The sequence below is a fragment of the Cebus imitator genome, unplaced genomic scaffold (genome assembly GCF_001604975.1).
Source record: "Cebus imitator isolate Cc_AM_T3 unplaced genomic scaffold, Cebus_imitator-1.0 Scaffold179, whole genome shotgun sequence".
Classification (NCBI taxonomy): Eukaryota; Metazoa; Chordata; class Mammalia; order Primates; family Cebidae; genus Cebus; species Cebus imitator.
The window spans coordinates 3,022,445-3,047,107 of NW_016107494.1; the positions used below are offsets into that span (position 1 = coordinate 3,022,445).

General features: G+C 44.9%; 2 protein-coding genes across 4 annotated transcripts in view; one reads left to right on the top strand and one right to left on the bottom strand.

Moving 5' to 3' along the window:
- WNT5B (Wnt family member 5B) overlaps positions 1-24,663 on the top strand; it is a 120,803-nt gene that overhangs the window by 18,313 nt on the left and 77,827 nt on the right. The window lies entirely within an intron of this gene.
- FBXL14 (F-box and leucine rich repeat protein 14) overlaps positions 22,122-24,663 on the bottom strand; it is a 30,038-nt gene continuing 27,496 nt past the window's right edge. For 2 of the 3 annotated variants that reach the window (XM_017545418.2, XM_017545417.2), the window contains exon 2: positions 22,127-22,927. In XM_017545418.2, the coding sequence (XP_017400907.1) occupies positions 22,865-22,927 (63 nt within the window). In that variant the 3' untranslated portion in view covers positions 22,127-22,864. Of the gene's footprint in view, positions 22,928-24,663 lie in introns of all 3 variants that reach the window. The other variant, XM_017545416.2, reaches the window with a different exon arrangement.

Genomic DNA, 24,663 nt, shown 5'->3' on the forward strand with positions numbered 1-24,663 from the left:
TAACAGTTTTATTGAGATATATTTCACATACCGTAGGATTTACTCATGTCAAGTGTACAAGTGGATGGTTTTGGTATATTTACAAGTGGATGGTTTTTGGTATATTACAAAGTCTTACAGCCACCAACATAATCAATTTTGTAACATTTTCATCCTCCCCAAAAGGAACTCATACCCATTAACAGTCACTCCCCATTTCTTTCCAACTCCCTCACCATAATCTACTTTTCATCTCTGTTGATTTGCCGGTTCTGGACATTTCATAAAAGTTGAACCATATAATATGTGGTCTTTGTGACTTCCTTCTTTTACTTAGTATAATGTTTACAAGGCTCATCCATGTCGTATCATAGCATGTATTAGTACTTTATTTCTTTTTGTGGCCAAATAATATTTCATTGAATAGGGATTTTTACCTTTTATTTATTTATTTTTGAGACGGAGCCTCCCTTTGCTGCCCAGGCTGCAGTTCAGTGGTTCAATCCCAGCTTACTGCAACCTCTGCCTCCTGGGGTCAAGCGATTCTCCTGCCTCAGTCTCTTGAGTAGCTGGGATTACAGGGCACCCCCCATCACACCGGGCTAATTCTTGTATTTTTAGTAGAGACAGGGTTTCACCATGTTGTCCATGCTGGTCTCAAACTCTGACCTCAAGTGAGCCACCTGCCTCAGCCTCCCAAAGTGCTGGGATTACAGGCATGAGCCGCTGCCTTTATTTAGCTTTTTATCAGCTGACAGACACTAAGGTTGTCTGTACCTTCGGGCTATCATGAATAATGCTGTGTGAACATCTGTGCATATGTGTTTATGTGGAAGTGGAAATATGTTTCATTGTTTTCGGGCAAATACTTGGGAATGGAATTGTTGGTCATATGGTAACTCTATGTTTAATGTTTTGAGGAAATAGTCAACTGTTTTTCAAAGTGGCTGTACCATTTTACAATTCCACAAGCAGTGTCCAAGCGTTCCAATTTCTTCACATCCTTGTCAACACTTGTTATTATCTTTTTTATTGTAGCCTCCCTAAAGGGTATTGCTGTGGACTGAATTGTGTTCCCTCTAAATTCATATGGTGAAACTCTAACCCCCATGTGATAGTGTCTGGGGATGGAGCCTTTGAAGGGTAATTAGGATTACTAATCCTACCTCATGATAGAATTTGTACCCTGTGAGGACACCAAGAGAAGCCAGGAAGAGGGTCCTTACCAGAAGCTGTGGCCCCATCATATCAGACTGCCAATCTCTAGAACTGTGGGAAAACATTTTATTATGGCAGCCTAAGCAGAGATGAAATGTATTTCATTGTGGCCTTAATTTGCATTTCCCCAATGGCTAATGTTGAACATCTCTTCATGTGTTTATTGGCCATCTGAATATCTTCTTTGGAGAAAAAGAGGATATTCAAATCCCCTTCAGATCCTTTGCCCACTTAAAAAATTAGGTTTTATTCCTAAGTTGTAAGAGTTCTTACATGATTCACAAATAGTTGTTCCCATTTTGTGGGTCACTTACTTTTGGGTACTTTGCTTGCTCCACTGAAGACAAAAGTTTACAACATGTTAGGTAGCTAATATAGATCTCTGAGGCAGCCTGCATTAGTTGTTGATGAAGGAAGTAACCTGAATGTCTTTAGACAATCTCGTCAAGCCGTTATAAATTGACAAAATGTAAATCTTTATATATTTGGCATGTTGAATATTGTTTTCTTATATAATAAGTAGAAAAAAAATGTAAATCGTTACTAACTGATATCACCGGAGTTTCAGGAGCTCAGAAACCTAACGACTTTCCTTTGGGACAGATGACTTGTGCATCGAAGCCCAGTCTGACAATTGGCTTATTGAATCCAAACACTGACTAAGTGAGACACCTGCTGGTTAGACCTCAGGGATTTTAGGGATATTCAAGTTCCATGAGAATTTGAATTGATGCCCATAATATCTTTTCCCAATCTTAGAAGTTTAGGGGGAAGTGAAAGTCCTCCAAAATAAAAGCAAACTTTTTGGAATGGAAGTATTTATCATTATATGTGTGACAACTCTGCTGTCCTTTCTCCCAAAATACTACATAGTGTGTGTCTTTTAAGGAAATGTGATTAGCAAGACCTCCATCTTCACAAAAATGTTAAAAAAAAAAAAATCATCCGGGTGCAGTGGCTCACACCTGTAATTCTAGCACTTTCAGAGGCTGAGGCAAGAGGATTTCGTGAAGCCAGGAGGTCGAGGCTACAAGGAACTCTGATTGTGCCACTGCACTCCAGCCTAAGTGACAGAGCAAGACCATCTTATAAAGAAAGAAAGAAGAATGGAAGTTAATTTAGTTTTATATTTCATGATACCTCATAAGATAATTGGAGCTAATCAGAGATAATACAAACTTCTAATTGAGCATTACTATCTTGTTAAACACCCTGGAACGCACTTCTGGGAGTCACATTTCAATGGCATGTCTGCCAGTGGCAAGTGAGGTCTCCCTCTCCACGCATGGCTGGCCTTTTTTTTTTATTTTTTAATTTTTACTGCTGGTCTTTCTTTTTCTTTTCCTCTTTCTTTCTTTCTTTCTTTCTTTCTTCTTTCTTTCTTTCTTTCTTTCTTTCTTTTTCTTTCTTTCTTTCTTTCTTTCTTTCTTTCCTTTCTTTCTTTCTCTTTCTTTCTTTCTTTCTTTCTTCTTTCTTTCTTTCTCTTTCTCTCTCTCTCTCTTTCCTTCCTTCCTTCTTTCTCTCTTTTTTTTTTTTTGACGTAGAGTCTCACTCTGTCACCCTGGCTGGAGTGCAATGGCACAAACTCGGCTCACTGAAACCTCTGCCTCCCAGGTTCAAGCAATTCTTCTGCCTCAGCCTCCCAAGTAGCTGGGACTATGGGTGTGTGCCACCACACCCAGTTAATGTTTTGTATTTTTAGTAGAGACGGGGTTTCACCATGTTAGCCAGAATGGTCTCAATCTGCTGACCTCGTGATCCTCCTGCCTCGGCCTTCCAAAGTGCTAGGATTATAGGTGTGAGCCACCGCGCCCAGCCCTGGCTGCCATTTCAATCAGCCGGCAACCGGGGAGTCTATGGGAAGCATTTTCCAAGAGCAATTAATAAGATGATAATGCTTTGCGTGTGTGTGTCTCGAGCAAATCGCTTCCTCCTGCCGTTTGCCTGCCAGTGTGGGGTGAGAATGCTTTGAGCTTGGATTAAAGATGAGGTAGACGGGTCCTGACTTGAGGAGATCTGGATTTGAGACCCAGCGATCTGACCTGAGGCTCACACTTGGCTTTCGTGAGTAGCAGTTTCTTTGGGGGGCTAATGTGTGCTCTGCCATTTCCCTGAGGTGCTGTGAGGATCAAATGAAGTGATACACGTGAGAGCGCCGCGAACACTGCACTCATTCCCACAAACATGAAGCCTTGTGGAGGTGCTGCTCGGATTATTTTCCACCGGGTCGCCCTGACTGTCCCTATCAGGATGAGCAGCCGGAGAAGCAGGAGGCCTCAGAGAAGGACAAGGGAGCTTCCCACTTTGGGACTTTTGCAAGGTCTCCAAACCGATGGGCTGCGTGGCCCCAGGGTGTTTCTGTCCAGTCCTGTTTACTGAGCATCCTGTCTCACATGTAACTTCCACTGGATGGCTTCTGTGGTCTCAGGAGGTCTATGAATCCTGTGTTCTTAACTCGCTGTCATTTCAGAACTGCAGGGGCTTGTCAGCATTTCGGCATGGTAGATCCATTTAATCCTTATGGAGTTTCTCCTTCGCTGTGTCCCTGGGGACACATTTTCTGTCAGCCACCCCCTATTAAACATGCATGCAGACCTCAGGTTCAGGATTTAGGAGGGTACGTGAGGTGAAGTGAATTAAATGAATTCCTGTGGGGAGCTGTTTGCCCTCCAACATACTCTGCACTTTCTTCAGAGGCGATCTTTCTTCAGAGGAGAAATAAAAGCCCTTTTTAGGACAGATAACTGGGCAATGTGGCTCACACCCATGCCACAGCTAAGTGTGTAAGATTGGACTTGCACTGTGTTTGGTTGTTACAGCAGGAGTCAAATTGGGTCTCCTGAAATGCAACTGACACTGCCTAGCAATGCATCGCCTTGTCAGGGTCCTGCTGCAATGGTGCTTAGGTGGCGATAGTTGTGATGGAAGCTTTTGTTTCCACAAACATGTAAATTTGCCAGTCTTTCTGACAGAGACCCTGAACACCGCTGCGGAGAGGAGAGCTGGGTGTCCGACACTGGCTCTGAGCCTCTGCTATCTGCCCTTTGCCCTTTGGTGCAGCTGGCAGTAGTGTCCATGTGGTTAGTTCCTTGGCAGTCACACTGATGTGGTTTCACAGTGAGGGTGCTCATGCACGGGGGACTGAGGACTCATGTCCCTCTGTTCATGTTGGTGCTGCAGAGCTGGCTGGGGCACCCCAGGTGGGGATGCGAAAAGGCCAAGCCACTCAGGAGTGGCTCGTGAGTTTAAGGCTTCCCCGGGTGTGCTTGCTGCTGGCAAGGAGGGGTCACCACTTGGGTGACTGTCAGCCAATTCCGTCCAGGGTACTACAATCAACCATCCATTCTTCTTTCCACTTCCTTTGGTACCTTTTTCTCATTATCCTCTTCAATGTGGCAGGCACAAAGTTAGCTACTAAAAATGCAAAAGGTGCCATAAAAAGGGTGCTTTTGCTAGAGAGTGTTTAATCCCAGAAGAATTTTCTTACTCTTCATTTTGTGGCAAGATTCTATAACATGACTGAGGCACAGTTCTCACCTTTCAGGAGGTTGTATTCTAAGTGGAGATTTAAAAATTGCATACAGTGCTATATTACAAGGTGGAACCATTTTGCAGCTCTAAGACCCTGGGAAAGTTGCTGAACTTCTCCGAGTTTGAACTTCCTCCTCTTTAAAGGGGCTATGAAAATTCACCTCAAAGGGTTTTTATGACATAATTACATAAGAATGGAATAAGAATGCTTTCTTTCAATTGATGTGCATCATCTTTTCACATGGCTACTATGTTATTGGGACATAAGTTCTTATTAAGTTGTTTGTATTTCACTGCTTAATAAAGAGGACTACTAAGTATTTCTTTTGGCCTAGAGCCTCTATGTAAAAATTACTACAATGCTAAAGACAACATGAACCAAATTCATTGACTCTAAGATGCCATTGATTTATACTTTTTTATTTTATCTTATTTTATTTTTTGAGACGGGGCCTTGCTCTGTCACCCAGGCTGGAGTGCATTGGCACGATCTCGGCTCACCGCAGCCTCCATCTCCTGGGTTCAAGTGATTATCCTGCCTCAGCCTCCTAAGTAGCTGGGATTACAAGCATGTGCCACCACACCCGGCTAATTTTGTATTTTTAGTAGAGATGGACTTTCTCCATGTTGGCCAGGCTGGTCTCGAACTCCTGAACTCAGGTGATCAGCCCGCCTCAGCCTCCCAAAGTGCTGGGATTACAGGTATGAGCCATGAAGAAAGAAAAACAGTGCCAATTCCCTATAAAATAATGCCTTTAAGAGAGTATTTTCAAACATGTGAGTTAGTCATGCCAGCCTCTCCAGCCCTGTACTTTCTTTCTTCTGTTCTGGGGGACTTGTCCATTTTTCTTGCCTCCAGACATATTGTTTGGCCTGTGATATGGTTTGGCTCTGCGTCCCACCTGTATCTCACATTGAATTTTAATTCCCAATGTTGGGTGTAGGACCTGGTGGGAGCTGATTAGCTTAATAGCGGTAATAGGGGTGTTTCTAATGGTTTAGCCCCAACCCCCTAGTGCTGTCTCATGATAGAGTTCTCACAAGATCTGATTGAAAGTGTGTGGCACCTCTTCACCCCCTCTCCTGCTGGCCATGTGAAGATGTGGTTGCTTCTCCTTCGCCTTCTGTCATGATTGTAAGTTTCCTGAGGACTCCCAGAAGAATAGTCTGTATAACCTGCAGAACTGTGAGCTGATTAAACCTCTTTTTTTTTTTTTTAAAGAAATTTCCCAGTCTCAGGTATGTCTCTATAGCAGTGTGAGAACAGACTACTACAGAAATTGGTTCCAGGAGTGGCGTATTACTATAAACATACCTGAATATGTGGAAGCAACTTTGGAACTGGCTACTGGGTAAAGGTTGAAATAGTTTGGAGAGCTCAGAAGAAGACAGGAAAATGAGGGAACTTCCTAGAGACTTGTTTAATGGTTGTGACCAAAATGCTGATAGTGATATGGACAGTGAAGTCCAGACTGAAGTAGTCTCAGATGGAGATGAGGAACTTATTGAACACTGGAGTAAAGGTCACTCTTGCTATACTTTACCAAAGAGACTGGCAGCATTGTGCCCCTTCTCTAGGGACTTGTGGAACTCTGAAATTGAGAGAGATGATTTAGGGTATCTGGTAGAATAAATTTCTAAGCAGCAAAGCATTCAAGATGTGACCTGGCTTCTAACAGCCTATGTTCTTATTCATGAGCAAAGAGATTATCTGAAACTAGAACTTATATTTGAAAAGAAAGCAGGCCAGACACGGTGGCTCACACCTGTAATCTTAGCACTTTGGTAGGCGGACGCAGGTGGAATCACTTGAGGTCAGGAGTTTGAGACCAGTTGGGCAATATGATGAAACCCTGTCTCTACTAAAAATACAAAAAGTTGGCCAGGCTTGGTGATTCATGCCTATAATTCCAGCTACTTGGGAGGCTGCGGCACAAGAATTCCTTGAACCCAGGAGGCAGAGGTTGCAGTGAGCCATGATCACACCACTGCACTACAGCCAGGATGACAGAGTGACTCTGTCTCAAAAAAAAAAAAAAAGAGAGAGAGAGAAAAGAAAAAAAGAAAGCATAGCATAAAAGTTTGGAAAATTTGCAGCCTAAACATTTGGTAAAAAAAGAAAACCTCATTTTCTGGGGAGGAATTCAAGGCAGCAGAAATTTGTGTAAGTAAAGAGGGGCCAAATGTTAATAGTCAAGACAATGGGGAAGATGTGGCTCTAGGGCATTTCAGAGCCCTTTGTGGCAGCCCTTCCCATCACAGACCTGGAGGTCTGGGAGGAAAAAATGGTTTTACGAACCAGGCCCAGGGCCCTCCTGCTCTGTGCAGCCTCAGGACATGGCCCCTGCATCACAGCTGCTCCAGCTCCAGCTGTAGCTAAAAGGGCCCCAGATATGTCTCAGACCACTGCTCCAGAGGGTGCAAGCCACAAGCCTTGGCAGCTTCCATGCGGTGTTAAGACTGCAGGTGTGGAGAAGGCAAGAGTTGAGGCTTGGGAGTCTCTGCTTAGATTTCAGAGGATTTATGGAAATACCTGGATGTCCAGACAGAAGTCTGCTGCAGGGGCAGAGCCCTCACAGAGAACCTCTACTGGGGCAGTGTGATGGGGAAATGTGTGGTTGGAACCCCCACACAGAGTCCCCACAGGGCACTGCCTAGTAGAGCTCTGAGGAGAGGGCCACCATCCTCCAGACCCCAGAATGGTAGATCTATTGACAGCTTCTACTGTGTGCCTGGAGAAGCTGCAGGCACTCAACACCAGCCCATGAAAGGAGCCATGGGGACTGTACCCTGCAGAGTTACAGAAGCAGAGCTGCCCAAGGCCTTGGGAGCCCACTGCTTGCATCATTGTGGCCTGGGTGTGAGACATGGAATCAAAGGACATTATTTTCAAGCTTTAAGATTTAATGACTGTCTGCTGGGTTTCAGACTTGCGTGGGGCCTGTAGCCCCTTTGTTTTGGCCTATTTCTCCCTTTTGTAATGGGAGCATTTACCGAATCCCCATTGCATCTTGGAAGTAACTAACTTGCTTTTGATTTTATGGGCTCATAGGTGAAAGGGACTTGCCTTGTCTGGGATGAGACTCTTGACTTGCACTTTTGAGTAAATGCTGGAATGAGTTAAGACTGTGGGGGACTGTTGGGAAGGCATGATTGTGTTTTGAAATGTGAAAATGACATGAGATTTGGGAGGGGCCAGGGACAGATGATATGGTTTGGCTCTGTATCCCCACCCAAATCTCACATGGAATAGTAATTCCCAATGTTGGAGGAGGGGCGTGGTGGGGGGTGATTGGATCAATGAGGGTGGTTTCTAATAGTTTAGCACCATCCCCCTAGTGCTATATTGTGATAGAGTTCTCTTGAGATCTGATTATTTGAAAGTGTGTGGCATCTTCCTCTTCCCCAGGCTCCTGTTTGTCATGGGAGGCCAAGCCTTCTTCTCTGTACCTTTCCCCCATGATTGTAAGTTTTCTGAAGTCTACTCAGAAGCAGAAGCCTGTGCAGCCTGCAGAACCATGAGCCAATTAAACCTCTTTTTTTAATAAATTACCCAGTGTCAACTACATCTTTATAGTAGTGTGAGAACAGATGAATACAGCCTGTGATAAGCAGATCTTAGTGAGAGGTAACCAGGCTTCTCTACCTCTGGGCATCCTCCTTTCTTACGTCTCAAGAAGCTTTTTGTTGCTGATTTGCAGGAAAATAATGGAATTTTGGTCACTCCTCCAATGAAAACATTTGATTCACTAATATAAAATGTAGGTTCATGCCTTTCTGTGTACAATTGAAACTTTGAGTTTCAATGTTGAATCGTGCTGTCATCTTTTTGATGACATGGCAATTAAACTCGGCATGTTTCTACCACCAAAGCACATTACCAGTTGGAGTGACAGGAACAGGACAACTAGGACTAAGTTCTACCATTTGGAGACGGTAACAACTGTGTTTTGACTATGGTTTGGCTGTCAGCATTAAATTCCTATGTGGATTCTGGAGTCATTAGCTGGGATGAGATGTTTGCTTGTGTCATCTTGAATGCTCACTTTAGCTGACTGGTGGTGGCCTCCCAGGACCCTACACTTCATTCGGGAGGATTGTGAGGCCATCCATGGGAAAGAACTCCATTGCTTCATCACTCATGTCCTCTAGTTGGTCTCCAGGTGAGGCAGAGGTGGGGCATGTGTTTAAGGATGAGGATTTGCCCTCCCAGCCTTGGAGAACATTGAGAAGGCCACTGTAATTGGGGTCAGGGCAGTGCAGTGAGAGGGCAGAGTGGCACGGATGTAAAAGATCATTGAGAAAGATGTCAGACTTGTCATTGATGTAGACAGGGGAGGTGGCTGCAGCTGTGAGCCTGGCTGACCGGCAGCACGTGGCTGGAGCAGTGGAGTGAAGAACTAAGTTAGGGGCTGGATGGAGGAAAGGGTGGATGGAGCCATTTTTGGACCTGCTGACTTTGAGGTGGCTAGTCTATCCAGGCAGTTATAAATGTAGCACTGGAACTTCTTTCAAGAAGTTTGACAAATAATAGAAATTGGGCAGTAATTGGAGGGAGCAGCAGTGTCCAAGAAAACATGGAGGCAGGTTGGCAGGGACCTAAGGTGTGCTAGAGAGGAGGGTGATTCGTGGGGCAGGGTCCCAGCACGGCAAGAGGGAAGGCGATCGAGAGTCATGCGATGGAGTTAGCCTGGAATTACTCACGCGACGTGTGCAGATGACAGGTGCCCAGCCCCTTGCTCTTCAGCAGGCTGAGCTGCGCATTAGCCCTTCCTCTCTCCGACTTTTCACCCCATGGTTCTCTGGCCCCTCTCTCGTTGGGTCTAAGTGTGCTTTCTTGCTAGGCCCTCCTGGCTTGCACATCATGCTGTGCCATGGTTCGTTCCAGTGGCCCCCAAGGGAACAGGTTTCCCCTGCCATGAAGTAGAGGCCATTCTCCTTACAGCCTCCTGATCCCTACCTCAGCCTTTCTCGGTGCCCAAAGAATTTCCGTGAAGCTGTCTCATGCTTTCCAAACTTTCCTAAGTTACTAGAGCCTTTTCTTCTTCCAATCAGAATCTTTCAACCAGTATGCCTTCCTCTCAGGCCTTTTCTTTCTCCTGCTTTCTGTGTTATTCTCCCGCTGACGGCCATCCGGCCCCCGCGGACCCTCTTCATCATCGCACTTCATAAAGTCATACCTGCTTCCGGTTTTGAAGCCTTCTCGGAATCAATGTTAGTACATCTAAAAATCCAAGTATATTTTGGTTACTCAAGTTCCAGGCCCGTGACTTATTCTCAAGCCATAAAGCAGTGGATTTTAATGGCTGAAAAGTCAGCTGGAAATCATCTAATCCAGCGCTTCCCAACATCTGTTCCTCCTGAGAAGTTCATAGGCACGTGGAGGAAAAAAAGGTTATGTGATCAAGTAAGTTTGAGAAATGCCGGTCTCAACCAAATTAAACACATTTTTTAAAACCGCAGAGTTTTAATATGTTCGTATGCCATGTGACACCCACAGGAGCAGGAGGGAGTGTATCCCATGCTTATTTGACTGTGGAGTCCCTCGTCACAGCGCGTCACTGATCTAATCCTCTGCCATGTTTATTGGGCAAGCACACTCGCACGTCCTGAGCGTCTGAGATCAGTCGCCGAGGTTTCTCAGGTTCTGGGGACCTGACGTTTCTCAGGTGCTGTGGCTCTAACAGGAGCCGTTGTGACAGTGCCTCTTGCTGTGATGTTTGTGAATCTTTAGCCATGCGTTTAGCAACAGTTCGGCTCTGCTGTGAACTGATGCCAAGGGAAAACTGCTCTGAACTTTCCCAAATGAAAAATAAGAACTAGACACACAGTCGGGTGAGACCGCAGCCAGTGACACCCTTTTACCAGGGAGCACTGAGCAGCACACTGTGGCCCCAGGAGGAAGCTGGACTCTGATTCCTGAGCAGGAGCTCCAATCCCTTCCCGCTTCAACTCCATTTCCCACATCCCTCCTGGATGGACCCGGCATCACGGCTGTGCAGAGCCGCCTGCCGCTTTCCTGAGCATGATGCCGGACGAGCCACCCTGGTGGCCCTGGCCAAGATGCCTTGCTGCTGTTGGCAGTGTCCTTTTGCAACCGCAGGCCTGGGGGACAACCACAGTTACTCAAGATTCACACCTCCCGACCTCTCCAAGTGGGCTGCTTTCTCCTCCGAGCTCCTGAAGACAAGTGTACACAAAAATTCTGATATCGAACCTAGCACATTCCTTTAACTATTTGGTTTCGGTTTGTCCTCCTCAGCAGACCCCCGTCTTTGAGGGCAGAAACCCCCTTCCATTTACTACTGTGCCCGTGGCCCTGCGCTCATGGAGGGCTTGGCCTGGAGCAGGTCTGGGCGAATTTTGTTCAATGAACGCGCCCTTGCTGGTGAGGCTGACTGGCCAGCAGATGCTGCAGGAGAGCTACCCGTGTGGGAGGTCTGCGGAAGGCTTTCCGAGACAAATGGCATTTGAGAAGGACTCGGAGGAAACCCCTGGACTAGCAAGCGAGAGAGGGAAACACCGCTCCAGGTGAGGGTAGAGTGGAAAGGGAGGATGATAGGGGTGTGGTAGGGAACAGATGAACAAAGGTGGCGGGAGAAATTATATCCTGGGCAGAGCAGAGAAGCCAGGTGGGGTAGAGGAGTGAAGGAGAGCAGGGATCAGGTAGAAGAAAGGGTGGAAGGAAGGCCTTGACGGAGAAGTGCCAGAGCTGGACAGGGCAATGAGGCTGCAGAGGCGCAGTTCACATATGGCCTCCAGCTGCCCAGCGGTTTTCAGGTGCTGCCTGGCTCTCAAACATTTACATAACTGAAACCATCTCAGAGAAGGTTGTATTTTTAGCCAGGGGCTCCGGCTGTGCTAGGCGATCGTTCCAGTTATCCTGGTTACTGGAGTGGCAGGGAGGCTCTTGTAGGTGAGTAGGCATTAAATTCTCATTCTGACTTGCCTCTGATAGGCTCAGACGCTGGGAAAGCCACCCGATCCTTCTAGATCACCTGCCTGAATGGCAGAGGGCAGACTGCTGCAGTCTGAGTTTGGTCTCTTTCTGAGGGGCAATGGTAGAAGTTTCCCTTCCATAGCAGGGGGAGGGAAGGGGCCACTTGGGAGAGTCCTTATTTCTCCTTGATGATGGGCATTGGTTCCTAACCCACTGGAACAGTTTATCAGCTTCATTGATACCTAGTGGTGCAGGGTAAAACCTGTTACGTAAGGTCACAGTACAAAAAGGACTCATATGTCTTTTTTGTTTTTAGACTAGGTTTCTCTCTTGTTGCCCAGGCTGGAGTATAGTGGTGTGATCTCGGCTCACTGCAACCTCTGCCTCCCTGGTTTGATTTTCCTGCTTCAGCCTCCTGAGTAGCTGGGATTACAGGCACCCGCCACCACACCTGGCTAATTTTTGTATTTTTACTAGATACAGGGTTTCACCATGCTGGCCAGGCTGGTCTCGAACTCCTGACCTCAGGTGATCCACCAGCCTTGGCCTCCCAAAGTGCTGGGATTATAGGCATGAGACACTGTGCCCGGCCTCATATGTCTTTTGACTCATGGGGTGCTGCTAGCTATCAAATTGGGCAGTCGAATGTGGGATGCATTCCTTTCAGTGTTGGGTTGTATCTGCCTGAGCAGATATAACCAGTTCATTCATTGAACTGAAGAAGCTTTATGTTCCAATAGGGACTCATGGAAAAAGACCTTCAGTTTCTTCAATTATCAGATAGGTTCACAAACATTATTGGTTTTTTAAAAATTATGGTAAAATGTACTTAACAAAATTTTCCATTTTAACCATTTTTAAGTGTATAGTTCTGTGGCATTAGGCACATTCACGTTGTTATGTAATCATCACTACATCTATCTACAAAACTTTTCCATCTTCCCCAACTGAAATTCTGTTCAGAATTAACACCACTGTTTAATTAACATTAAACAATAACTTCCCTTCCCTCCTGCGTTCCAGCCCCTGACAACCACTTCTTTCCATCTACTTCTACTTTCTTAGGTATGTATGTATTTATTTATTTTTGAGACTTGCTCTGTTGCCCAAGTTGGAGTGCAATGGTGCAATCATAGCTCACTGCAGGCTCAAACTTCTGGGCTTAGGCAATCCTCCCACCTCAGCCTCCTAAGTAGCTGGGACTACAGATGTGTGCCACCACACTCTGCTAATTTTTTAATTTTTATTTTTTGTAGAGACAGGGTCTCATTATGTTAACCAGGCTGGTCTCAAACTCCTGGGCTCAGGCGAGCCTTCCACCTCAGCCTCTCATACCGCTGGATTACAGGCATGAGCCACCATACCTGGACCGACTTTCTATCTCTATGAATTTGTCTCTTCTAGATACCTCTTAGAAGTGGAATTATAAAATATGTCCTTTTGTGTCTGGCTTATTTTACCTAGCATCCATGTTTTATCTATGGATGAAACTTATCAATATTTCATCCATGTTATAGCATGCATCAGGATTTCCTTGTATGTGTATACAACATTTTGTTTACTTATCCCCCAACAGAATATTACCTTTTTATTTTTTAACTTTAATTTTTATTTGTAATTGACAAATAACAATTGTAGACTTGCAGGGTACAATGTGATGTTTTCATATTGTGGAATGATTATATCAAGCTAATTAACACATCTACGACCTCACATACTTATCATTTTTTGTAGTAAGTGCATTTAAAATCTATTCTTTAGCAATTTTGAGATATATAATACATTATTATTAACTGTGGTTGCCATGCTGAGTAATAGATCTTGAAGACTTATTCCTCCTGTCTAACTGGAACTTTCTACCTTTTGGTCAACATCTCTCCATTGCCCACCCCCACCTCCAGCATCTGGTGACCACCATTCTACACTCTTAATTCTATAAGTTTGACTTTTTAAGATTCTACATGTAAGTTATAATATATGGTACTTATCTCTCTTGCCTGGCTTATTTCACTCAGCATAGTATCTTCCAGGTTCATTCATGTCAAAAATGACAGGATTTCCTTCTTTTTAAAGGCTGTTAGTAATCCATTACATATATATGCCACATTTTCTTTATCCATTCATCCACTGATGGACGCCTAGGTTGATTTCATATCTTGGTTATTATGAATAATGCTGAAATGAACATGGGAGTACAGATATCTATTTAACATATTGATCTCAATGATTTTGGATCTATATCCAGAAGTGGGATTGCTAGATCATATTGTAATTTCATTTTTAGACTTTAAAAAATTTATGAACAATAGAAATTCATTTCTCAGTTCTGAAGGCTGGGAAGTTCAAAGGATAGGCACCAGCAGGTTTGGCTTCTGATGAGCGCTTGTTCTCTGCTTCCAAGATGGCACCTTGCTGTGTCCTGTGTCCTCACATGGCAAAAGGGATGGAAGAGGGAAGGAGCCAGAGCACTCCTCTCAGCCATTTTTATAAGGTGCTTAATCACTTCCCAAAAGGCCCTACCTCTTAGTACTATCACCTTGGGAGTTAAGTTCCAACATGAATTTTGTGGGTATAGACACACATTCAGACCATCGCATTTCAACCTTGGCCCCCTTAAACACATGTCCTTCTTACATACAAAACACATTCGTTCTGTCTCAGTAGCCTTAAGAGTCTTAACTTCTTCCAACACCAACTCAAAGGTCTAAAAACCAGGATCTTATCTAAATATCACCTAAATCAGACACAGATGAGACTCAAAGGTGTCTTTCATCTTGAGGCAAACTGCTCTCCAGCTGTGAACCTGTGAAATCAGACAAGTTAATGTGCTTCCAAAATACAGTGGTGGGACAGGTATAGGATAGATGTTTCATTCCAAAAGGGAGAAATAAACAGAAAGGGGTTGCAAGTAAGTCCAGAACCCAACCAGGAAAACAACAACAAGGCTTGAGATTAATCTTTCCTTCGTGTTGATCTTGTGGACACAGTGGGGCAGAGTATTTTTAGTTTTTGGGGAACCTCCATATTATTAATTTCTAAAGTTTCTTTAGCTAAGGTCTTCAACATATTTTTTTTTAACATTTTTTGTCTTTATTTTTTATTTTTTTGAGACGGAGTTTCCCTCTTGTTACCCAGGCTGGAGTGCAATGGCACAATCTTGGCTCACTACAACCTCCACCTCCTGGATTCAAGCAGTTCTCCTGCCTCAGCCTCCCAAGTAGCTGGGACTACAGGCGTGCGCCACCATGCCCAGCTAATTTTTGTATTTTCAGTAGAGACAGGGTTTCACCATGTTGACCAGAATGGTCTCAATCTCTTGACCTCGTGATCCACCTGCCTTGGCCTCCCAAAGTGCTGGGATTACAGGCGTGAGCCACCGCGCCCGGCCAATCTTCAACATATTTTTTAACTACCTAATAATGTCTTTGTCTTCCCCATTAGACTGTAAGGTCCTTAATGAGTTTATTCATCTTTGTGCTTCTAGCTCAGTGCCAAGTGGCCAATAATGTGTTAAATGAATAAATAAATGACTGGTGCTCTGATTTGGATATTTGCCCAAGAATCAGAACCCAGCTTTTCACTGGAACCTGATCTTCTACATAAAACCAAGCCATGAATATTCACTTCTCCGAGCCTTTTTATTAGGGACATAATATTCACTCCTAGATTGTTTGCCTGATCCCACAGGCTGAGATTGCTGTTGAAACACTCAGGATTAAAACACTAACATCTTCATCTTTTCCTCCAGAATCTTTCTTGAAATTAACAAATTCAAAAGCTGCTCTACTGGAAATCATTCAGGAATTGTCATGGGTTTATGTTAAAACACACACACACACAGAGACACACACACAGAGACACACACACAGAGACACACACACAGAGACACACACACAGAGACACACACACAGACACACACACACACACAGACACACACACACAGACACACACACACAGACACACACACACAGCAATTGTGACATGGAAAGCAAATCACTTGAAACAGGCCTTCTTTTTCTGTTTTCTTGTGACTGGATCCTCCTCCCTGAAATCTCCTCTCCTGTCTTCTGTGATGCTAGACTTGTCTCTTTCCTCTTCTCTTTCTCTGTCCTTTTCAGAGACTCTAAGTTACAGTGTGTCTGCCCTTAGCACTCTTGTCTTTTCTCTATATAACGGTTAACTGCATCTAATCTATTATCTCTACATGGATGATTCCCAAAACTTAATCTCTGGCCCCCAAGCTTTGCGGCTGTGCTCCAGCTGCCTCTGGATCCCTCTCTCTGGAGAGCTTTGACGTGCCTGAGACTGGGTCTGCATTTCCTCCACCTCCCAGCATTCTCCCTGGGAACCCATCTTTACTTCCTCTCCCCAGCCTCCCATTCGTGACTCCGCAAGTGTTTATTGAACTCTTGCTGTGTGCTAGGCACCACTCTAGCTGCTTCATTAGCTGGCTAACCCAACAATTCAAAAATCAGCCGCTGAGCCTGCAATATGCCGTTTTTTAGCTCTCCTTTTGTGTCTACTTTACGTATGATTTCCTAGAGCTGTGGGAACAAAATACCACAAATCTGGAGGGCTTCAAACAGCAGAAATTTACTTTCTCACAGTTCTGAAGGCTGGAAGGCCAAGATCAAGGTGTTGGCAGGATTCGTTCCGTCTGAGGCTGGGAGGAGAAGCTGCTCCAGGCCTCTCTCCCCACATCTGGTGATTCGCTGGCCGTCTTTGTCATTCCTAGGCTGCAGAACATCACTCAGTCTCTCACCTTCATGTGGCCTTCTCTCTGTGTCTTCGCATTGTTTTCAGAAAAACAGTGCATGTCTGCCTCTGTGGTCAGATAGCCCCTAAGGTCATTTGCAGAAGGACTGGAAGTTAGGACATCAGCATATCATTTTGGGGAGACACAGTTCAACCTGTAACACCCAATTATCTCTCCTTTCTTTCAGATGTCTGTCTTTTCTGGGCACAGTTCGTCTTCTGGGCTGCCTTTGCCCCACACTTTTTTTTTTCCTGAGACAGAGTTCACTCTTGTCACCCAGGCTGGAGTGTAGTAGTGAGATCTTGGCTCACTGCAACCTCCACCTCCTGGATTTAAGCAATTCTACTGCCTCAGCCTCCAGAGTAGCTGGAATTACAGGCGCATGTCACTGTGCCCAGCTAAGTTTTGTATTTTTAGTCGACATGGGGTTTTACCATGTTGGCCAGGCTGGTGTCGAACCCCTGACCTTATAATCCACCCACTTCAGCCTCCCAAAGTACTGGGGTTACAGGCGTGAGCCACCGCGCCCAGCCTGTCCTGCGTTTCCTTTAGCACCGTTAGCTTCTGTCACTGCCTGGGTGTCTGCAGCCCTGCTAGGTAAGCCAGGACTCTGTCTTTCTCTTTCCACCCTCACGGCCTAGAATAGTACATATTCACACTGCCAGGCATTCCTGAATGCCTGGATGGACGGACATTTCAATGAATGAATGGATGGACAGACAGACAGATGGACAGATGGATGAATGAATGGAATAACTAAAGAAGTTGGTTTTGATTTGCCAGCCTGAGACCCCATCATTCCCATTCAAGCAGTCTGTCCTCCGCCAAATGTTTGGCTTCAGTTCTCCATCCTCTTCCCTTTCTCTGTCCCTCAAATTGAGGTTCCAGCCCTCATCCAAGGCCCAGCTCAAGTTCTGCTTCAGTGCTGCCGCCCCCCCACCCCAAGAGATGTTTGCCTTTTCCTGACTCTCATGACTTCTTACTGGTGCCTTTTCTGTGGCACTCTTTGCTCCAGCTTTGGATTACAGTAATTTACCCCAGGGCTCTTTTGTAAAGAGGGATTTTACATATGGACTAAGACCAAGGTAGCTGTGTTGGATCACCTGGGGACATTTTAAAAATCATTACAGATCCCTGAGCCCCACACTTAGAGATTCTGATGAGCAGGTCTGGGTGGGTCCCTGCAATATGTACTTTTAAAAGGTTCCCCGGGCAATTCCCATACTCAGTCAAGTTTGGGAACCTTTAATCCAGTCCAACCTCCTTATTTTACTTATGGGGAACCGGAGGTACAAAATGGTTAAATAATTTTCCCGAGATCACTTAATTAGTGGCAGAGCCACCCAATTATGTGGTTGTGGTTGTCCTAGCTTTTCAATCAGATGTAAGCAGTTCAGAAGCAGTGCCTGTATTCTGCTCATCTTGTGATTACCACCTGTGCACCTCAGTCAAGACAGGCCACACTCAGTAAGTGGCACTGTTAGTGACACAATGGGTGGCTACACTGCACACCCCGAGAAGACAGACGCCAAGTCTGTTCATACTAACTTTTATTTCCAGCACCTTGCACAGTGCCTGGCATGTAGTAAGGTGTTTCATTAATATTGGTCAAATGAATGAAGCATCTGCTCTATGTCAGGCACTAGAGTAGAAGTTTTACATACATCATCTCATTTCATTTATTCCAACCACTACCCTGTGAAGTAGGCTTTCATAGTCCCATTTTAAAGATGAGGAAACAAGGCCTGGTGCAGTGGCTCACGCCTGTGATCCCAGCACTCTGGGAGGCAAAGATGGGCTGATCACCTGAGATCAGGAGTTAAAGACCAGCCTGGCCAACATGGGAAACTCTGTCTGTACTAAAAATACAAAAATTAGCCAGGCACAGTAGCGTGCACCTGTAATTCCAGCTACTCAGGAGGCTGAGGCAGGAGAATTGCTTGAACCTGGGAGGCCAGGTTGCAGTGAGCCAAGATGATGCCACTGCACTCTAATCTAGGCAACAGAGCGAGAGTCTGTCTCAAAAAAATATAAATAAATAAATAAATATAGATGAGGAAACAGGACCAGAGGCTAGGTCATCTGCTCTATGTCATGCAGAAAACAATCAGCATAACTGAGTTCTTGAACTCCTGACCTCGTGATCTGCCCGCCTTGGCCTCCCAAAGTGTTGGGATTACAGATGTGAGTCACCGCACCTGGCCCAGTCAGCATAACTGAGTTCTAAAGCCCGTTGCTCTTTCTGCAGTGCTGCAGGATGCCCATGTTCCACCCTCAACGTTCTTCAGAAAGCTGGGTGTCACTCCAAAACAATATATGGGGAGAGATGTTCAAAAGCCTCAGTTTAGAAGTCTCAGTTTTGTTCTCAGCTCTACCCTAGCCTTGCTGCTCCATGAGGTAATATAAAAGGTAGTTCTACTACAATTTTTATTGTGTATGTTCTAGAACATTCAGTACTCTTACCATTTGCATGCTTATATGTTTGTGAGTCAATACTATCAAAAGCTTTACAAGTATTTCATCCTCTTTCTTTGTTTTTTGTTTTTTTTAATGCTATTAAAATCCTTCTCCCTTTGTAAGGCAGCAGTGCCAGCTGTAGGGCAAGCGGAGTTCAGAGAGTGTCCCGGCATGAACTATTCTAATACCAGGTTTCAGATATGAGCTAATGGCTGAGAAACAGGAGTCAGAGATGTGATGTCACCTAGTCCCCTGCCCAGACCACTTGCGGAGTGAGTGGGTTCTTTTGTGCCAGAGGCATCGCATGCCAGGGACGCAGCCTCTAACATGACAGAGCTCTGACTCCACTGTCAGGCATGAGAGGGAGACCGAAGTCGCCACATCGCAGACACTGAGTTTCAGCTTTGCCGTCTGAAATGTTTCTGCTTCTTTCTTTCCAATTTGATATTTTACTTGGATGCGGGCCTTGAGTTTATACTTCATGTAGACAGTTTCCTCGTTCTTTGTGGCCTCCTTTTCATTGCTGTTGCTTCCTCAATCAGTCCTTACTGAAACCCCAATCTCAGTGGCGTGGGAATGACCATGAGAGACCTCGCTCTGAGATGCTCACATGGATCTTCCAGTCCCACAAGCCGACGCCCTGCCTTGTCCTCCCTGGCCGCTTCCACCCTGCCCCTGCATCTTTCAAATATGTGTATCATTTCTTTCAAATTGTCACTTATCTTCCCTTTTTTTTTTAATTAAAAAAAATTTTTTTTTTAGAGGTAGGGTCTTGCTGTGTCACCAGGCTGGAGTGCAGTGGCACTATCACTGCTTACTGCGGCCTTGAACCCCTGGGCTCAAGCTCTCCTCCCTCCTCAGCCTTCCAAGTAGCTGGGACACAGACACGCATCATCATGCCTGTTTCATTCATTTAACTTGCCTTGAACAGAATTACATTAATAAGGACTCTGATCTTATAAATAACCCAAGATTCCTTGCAGACAAAGCTGGGATCACAGAGCCACGTCCTAGAAAGGCCACATCGAGGCGTTGGGGGAGCCTAGGAAAACTTGGGGGAGCCTCAGAACTCTAGGCTTAGGGTGGCTGATGGTTCTTTTCCTCCTCTCTATGCCAGGGTAGCAAATTGCATATCACAGCAGATTACTTGGAAGTAACTAAATAAGATATGGGATAAACTCCTTGGGGTCCTGGGATAGTGATATCCTAGTGTTGGGTTTCCTAATATGCAACCACTTTTATGGTGAGGGACTTGAAAGCCAACTGCTGTCAGAATTATTGAAGATACCAACATGAGGCCAACATACACAATATAGGCAAAACCTTTTTATAGTAAAATCCCACACACCATCCAAATTCTTTGGAGTATAGTACTAAACTTTTGCTGATTAAATCTCACTGAAGTCTGTAGACCATAACCTGGGTTTGAATTTAAAAATAAAATAAATTTTCACTGTATCAATATATTTAATGGAATCTGATCTATATTACTTCTGCAAAGAAGGAATTCAAAATTACCAATTGGAGTTAATGTGGTACAAAGAACTAGAAACCTCTTGTTCTCAGGAAATGGAGAGGGCAGGGGGAGTCTTTAATGAAAGCACTGTGTCAGTAATTTTTGTGGCTTAATATCGCCACGTGTAGTTTCATGGGTTCAGAATAGATTCTCAGAGAGGGTGTTATAGTAGAAAGAGCAAAGGATTAAGCATTAGGAACCAGATTTACCCCTAGTCCTGTAACCCTGGGTAATTTACCTGACTTCTCCGTCTATCCATTTCCTCACCTATAGGAATGGAAGGATTGCACAGGGTGCGGTGTGGCTCATGCCTGTAATCCCAGCACTGTTGGGAGACCAAGGTGGGGAGATCGCTTGAGGCCAGAAGTTCCAGGCTGCAGTGAGTTATGATAGTGCCCCTGCACGCCAACCTGGGTGACAGGGCAACACCTTGTTTAAAAAAATTAAAATAGGCCAGGCATGGTGGCTCATGCCTGTAATCCCAGCACTTTGGGAGGCCAAGGTGGGTGGATCACCTGAGGTCAGGAGTTTGAGATCAGCCTGACCAACATGGCCAAACCCTGTCTTTACTAAAAATACAAAAATTAGCCGGTGTAGGGTGCGCACCTATAATTCCAGCTACTTGGGAGGCTGATGCATGAGAATCACTTGAACCCAGAAGGTGGAGGTTTCAGTGAGCTGGGATCATGCCACTGCACTCCAGCCTGGGTGACAGGAGTGAAAATTGAGGGATTGGGCTAGGTAAGTGGTTCTTGAGAACTTTTTGAGACAGTTCTTACTTGACGGCCAGTGGAGATCCCGTTCCCTCCCCAGTTTTCAACTACACAAATGTTATTTATTTTGCTTCAACATATGATTTTAGTGGAAAAAATAGAGTTCTACTTCATTAAAACAAAACACTGAATTAGATAATTCCTACTCCTAAACCTTTGTGATTCAATATAGGGTCTATCCATCAAATTGTTTAGACTCCTGGGTGATACTCATGTTTTTAGGAAAGGTCCCTACACCGAAAGGCCAGGTCAGCCAGTTTCTGCGTGTAGACAAGTTTCTGCATTGGTACTCATGTACTAGTGTACAATCTAGAAGTTGCACTGGGGAAGCAGGGAGAGAATTCTTATCAATGAGTTTTTAGCCTGGTGGTGCACAGCAGTTACCAGAACAATTAAGAGAGACAAAGTTCTCCAACACCTCGATCATCTTTGGTAGAGAGCTTTGGAAGAGAAAAATACAGTCTACTTCTTCGGACTTCCTAAGCTGTAGAATAAGGGATTCAGTGTCTGTGGCTATGAAATGGGGTCTGAGAATTTTATCCCTTCAAGCTGACAGGGTAATTTTGAGTTGGGCAACAGGAATTGTAATACTGGGGCAATATTTGCTTGTCATCAGTTCGACCTCTTCTTGGCGTGGCCTTTTTGACCCCACTGATTCTTCCTTGATCCCCATGTAAGGTGTCCCATTCCCCCATCCAAGCTGACTCACCACCATGAATTGTCCTCTGCTCTGAAGAGACTCAGCCAGTTTCGTTTGCCTTCTGTTCAGCTTCCCTCCATCTCTTATCCCCAGTTCTCTGTAAATCCTTATTCCTTCATAAAGTATTCCCTGATTCATGGAAGTGAAATGATCCAGCTTAGTTTACAAAACCAGGAAATTATTCCTCTGGACCGCAGAGAGAGAGAGAGGGAGAGAGAACAAGAAAGAACAACAAAAAACCCAAAAGGAATATATATAAAGGGAAGACAGATATATTCGGCATTGTTCCCATTAAAATGGAAACCCCGTGGGGAGAGGAACTGCATCTGTGGAATGTATAGTGGATTTCTTTCACATACGGGCACTCAGTAAACATTATTAATGAATGATAATGATTTGTCAAGTGATTGAAATTGTTTCAGGGCAGGAACAGGGAATGAAATACGGAGACATTCCTCTTTCTCATGGGGAAATTCCTATGCAGGTCATCCAGATGTATTTTCTTTGGGGAGTTGTGAATTCCTTGTGTGTCCAGCTATCACTATGTAATTATATTTTACGTTCTCAGTAATACATATCATCATTATATGTATCATCATTTTATGTGTATATATACAATACCCCTATACATCTGTATGTACACATGTATATATTTATATGTATAAAATTAAAGTGTGGAACTTCCAGTTTCCTGTCTGGCATATAAGAAGCTTGCAAATTGCAATTCCATCCTAAAAAGCAAAAAGCTGAACAAACTGAAAAAGCAAGTCTCCTTGGATCCATAAGGGAAGCAAGGTCACAGAACAAACCACTGTCCCCAGAATTGGAGAAACCGGCTTCAGGAGAATGCAGCTTCACAAGGTGCCGGAGCAGAAGCCCTGGGCAGTGCCGAGGCAGGAAGACCTGAGCTGTCATCGCCAAGTTGCTGGAGGCGCAGAGTGGGCACGTCTGACAGTTAAAGATCCACAGGAACCAAGTCGCCGTCCCCTGTCCCTCACCTTCTGGAGCTTCCCCGAGTTCTCACAGTGAATAATGGAGAAAAATCCCCTCGTGCCTCCTGCAGTGGGAAGAAGAAAAGGGACCATTATGAAAGAGGCCAGAGCACTCTGCTTTTCCTAAAATCGTCGCCACCCCTCAGCCCGCTGCTGCTTCGCCAGCACCTAACTGACCTGGGGGAAGGGAAACCCCCTTGCCAGCCCACCCTAGCTATCTCCCGGCCCACTTAAGGTGGGGGTGGGAGGGAGGACCGAGACACATTTGTGGAGTTTAGCTGAGGGTCGCAAGCTCACCAAAACTCTGAGGCCTGATTGTAGTCTGCAGAATAGACCTTCCCACCACACACTTGCGGCCTCTCTATGGTAGTTCCTTTTACCCAGTCAGAGCCGCTATCAAAAAAACAATTTAAGACATACTAAAAGGCAAATAGGGCCAGGCGCGGTGGCTCATGCCTGTAGTCCCAGCACTTTGAGAGGCGGAGGCGATGGATGACCTGAGGTCAGGAGTTCAAGGCCAGCCTGACCAATGTGGAGAAACCCAGACTCTACTAAAAAAAAAAAAAACACACACACACACACACACGCACACACACGTATATATTTTAGCTGGGTGTGGTGGCGCGCACCTGTAACCCCAGCTACTCAGGAGGCTGAGGCAAGAGAACCACTTGAACCCGGGAGGCAGAGGTTACAGTGAGCCAAGATTGCGCCACTGCACTCCAGCTTGGGTGATAGAGTGGGACTCTGTCTCAAAATTAATAATAATAAAGTAAAAGGCAAACAACACAGGTTGAAGAGACAGAGCAAGCTTCACGAACAGACTCAAAGACAGCAGAGATGCTGGAATTATGAAGCAGGAAATTGAAACTAACTCTGATTCACGTGAGGGGCTGTAATGGGTAAGTAGGCAGCACGCAGAAACAGGTGGGTGATGTAAGCAGGGAGATGGGAATTCTAAGAAAAAAGCAAGTTAAGTAGCAGAGAGCAAAGCATAGTGACGGAAACGAAGAATACCACTGATGGGTTTTGATGGATTTGTGGACTGGACACAGCTGAGGAAAGGCTCTCTGATCATAAGTTTATCTCAATAGAAACCTCCAAATCTGGAAAGCGAAGAGAAAATAAAACACACACGTGTGTGCACGTGAGCGTGCACACACACACACAGAGAGAACAGAATATCTGAGAACTGTGGGACAGCTACAAAAGGCATAGCATGTGTAATGGGAATACTAGAAGGAGAAGGAAGAGAAAAGAAGAGAAGAAACATTTGAAATTATAATGCCTGAGATTTCTCTAAGTTAATGTCAGACACTAAACCACAGATCCAGGAATCTCAGAGAATCAGGAAAATGCCAGAAAAACTAAATCTGGGCATATCATTTTCAAACTGTGGAAAATCAAAGATAAAGAAAAAATCCTGGAAAGAGCCAGAGTGAAAAAAGTACATTACCTCTAGAGGAGCAAAGAGAAGAACAGCATCTGACTTACCCACAGAAACCAGGCAAGCAAGAAGAGAGTGGAGTGAGATGTAAGGGTTGAGAGAGAAAACCCACCAACCTAGAATTTTCTAATTATCCTTTAAAAGTAAAGGAGAATAAAGACTTTTTCAGACAAACAAAAATTCAGGGAATTTGTTGCTAGTAGACCTGCCTTGCAAGAAATGTTAAAAGAAATTCTTTAGAGGCCGGGCGCAATGGCTCACGCCTGTAATCCCAGCACTTTGGGAGGCCGAGGCGGGTGGATCACGAGGTCAAGAGATCGAGACCATCCTGGTCAACACGGTGAAACCCCGTCT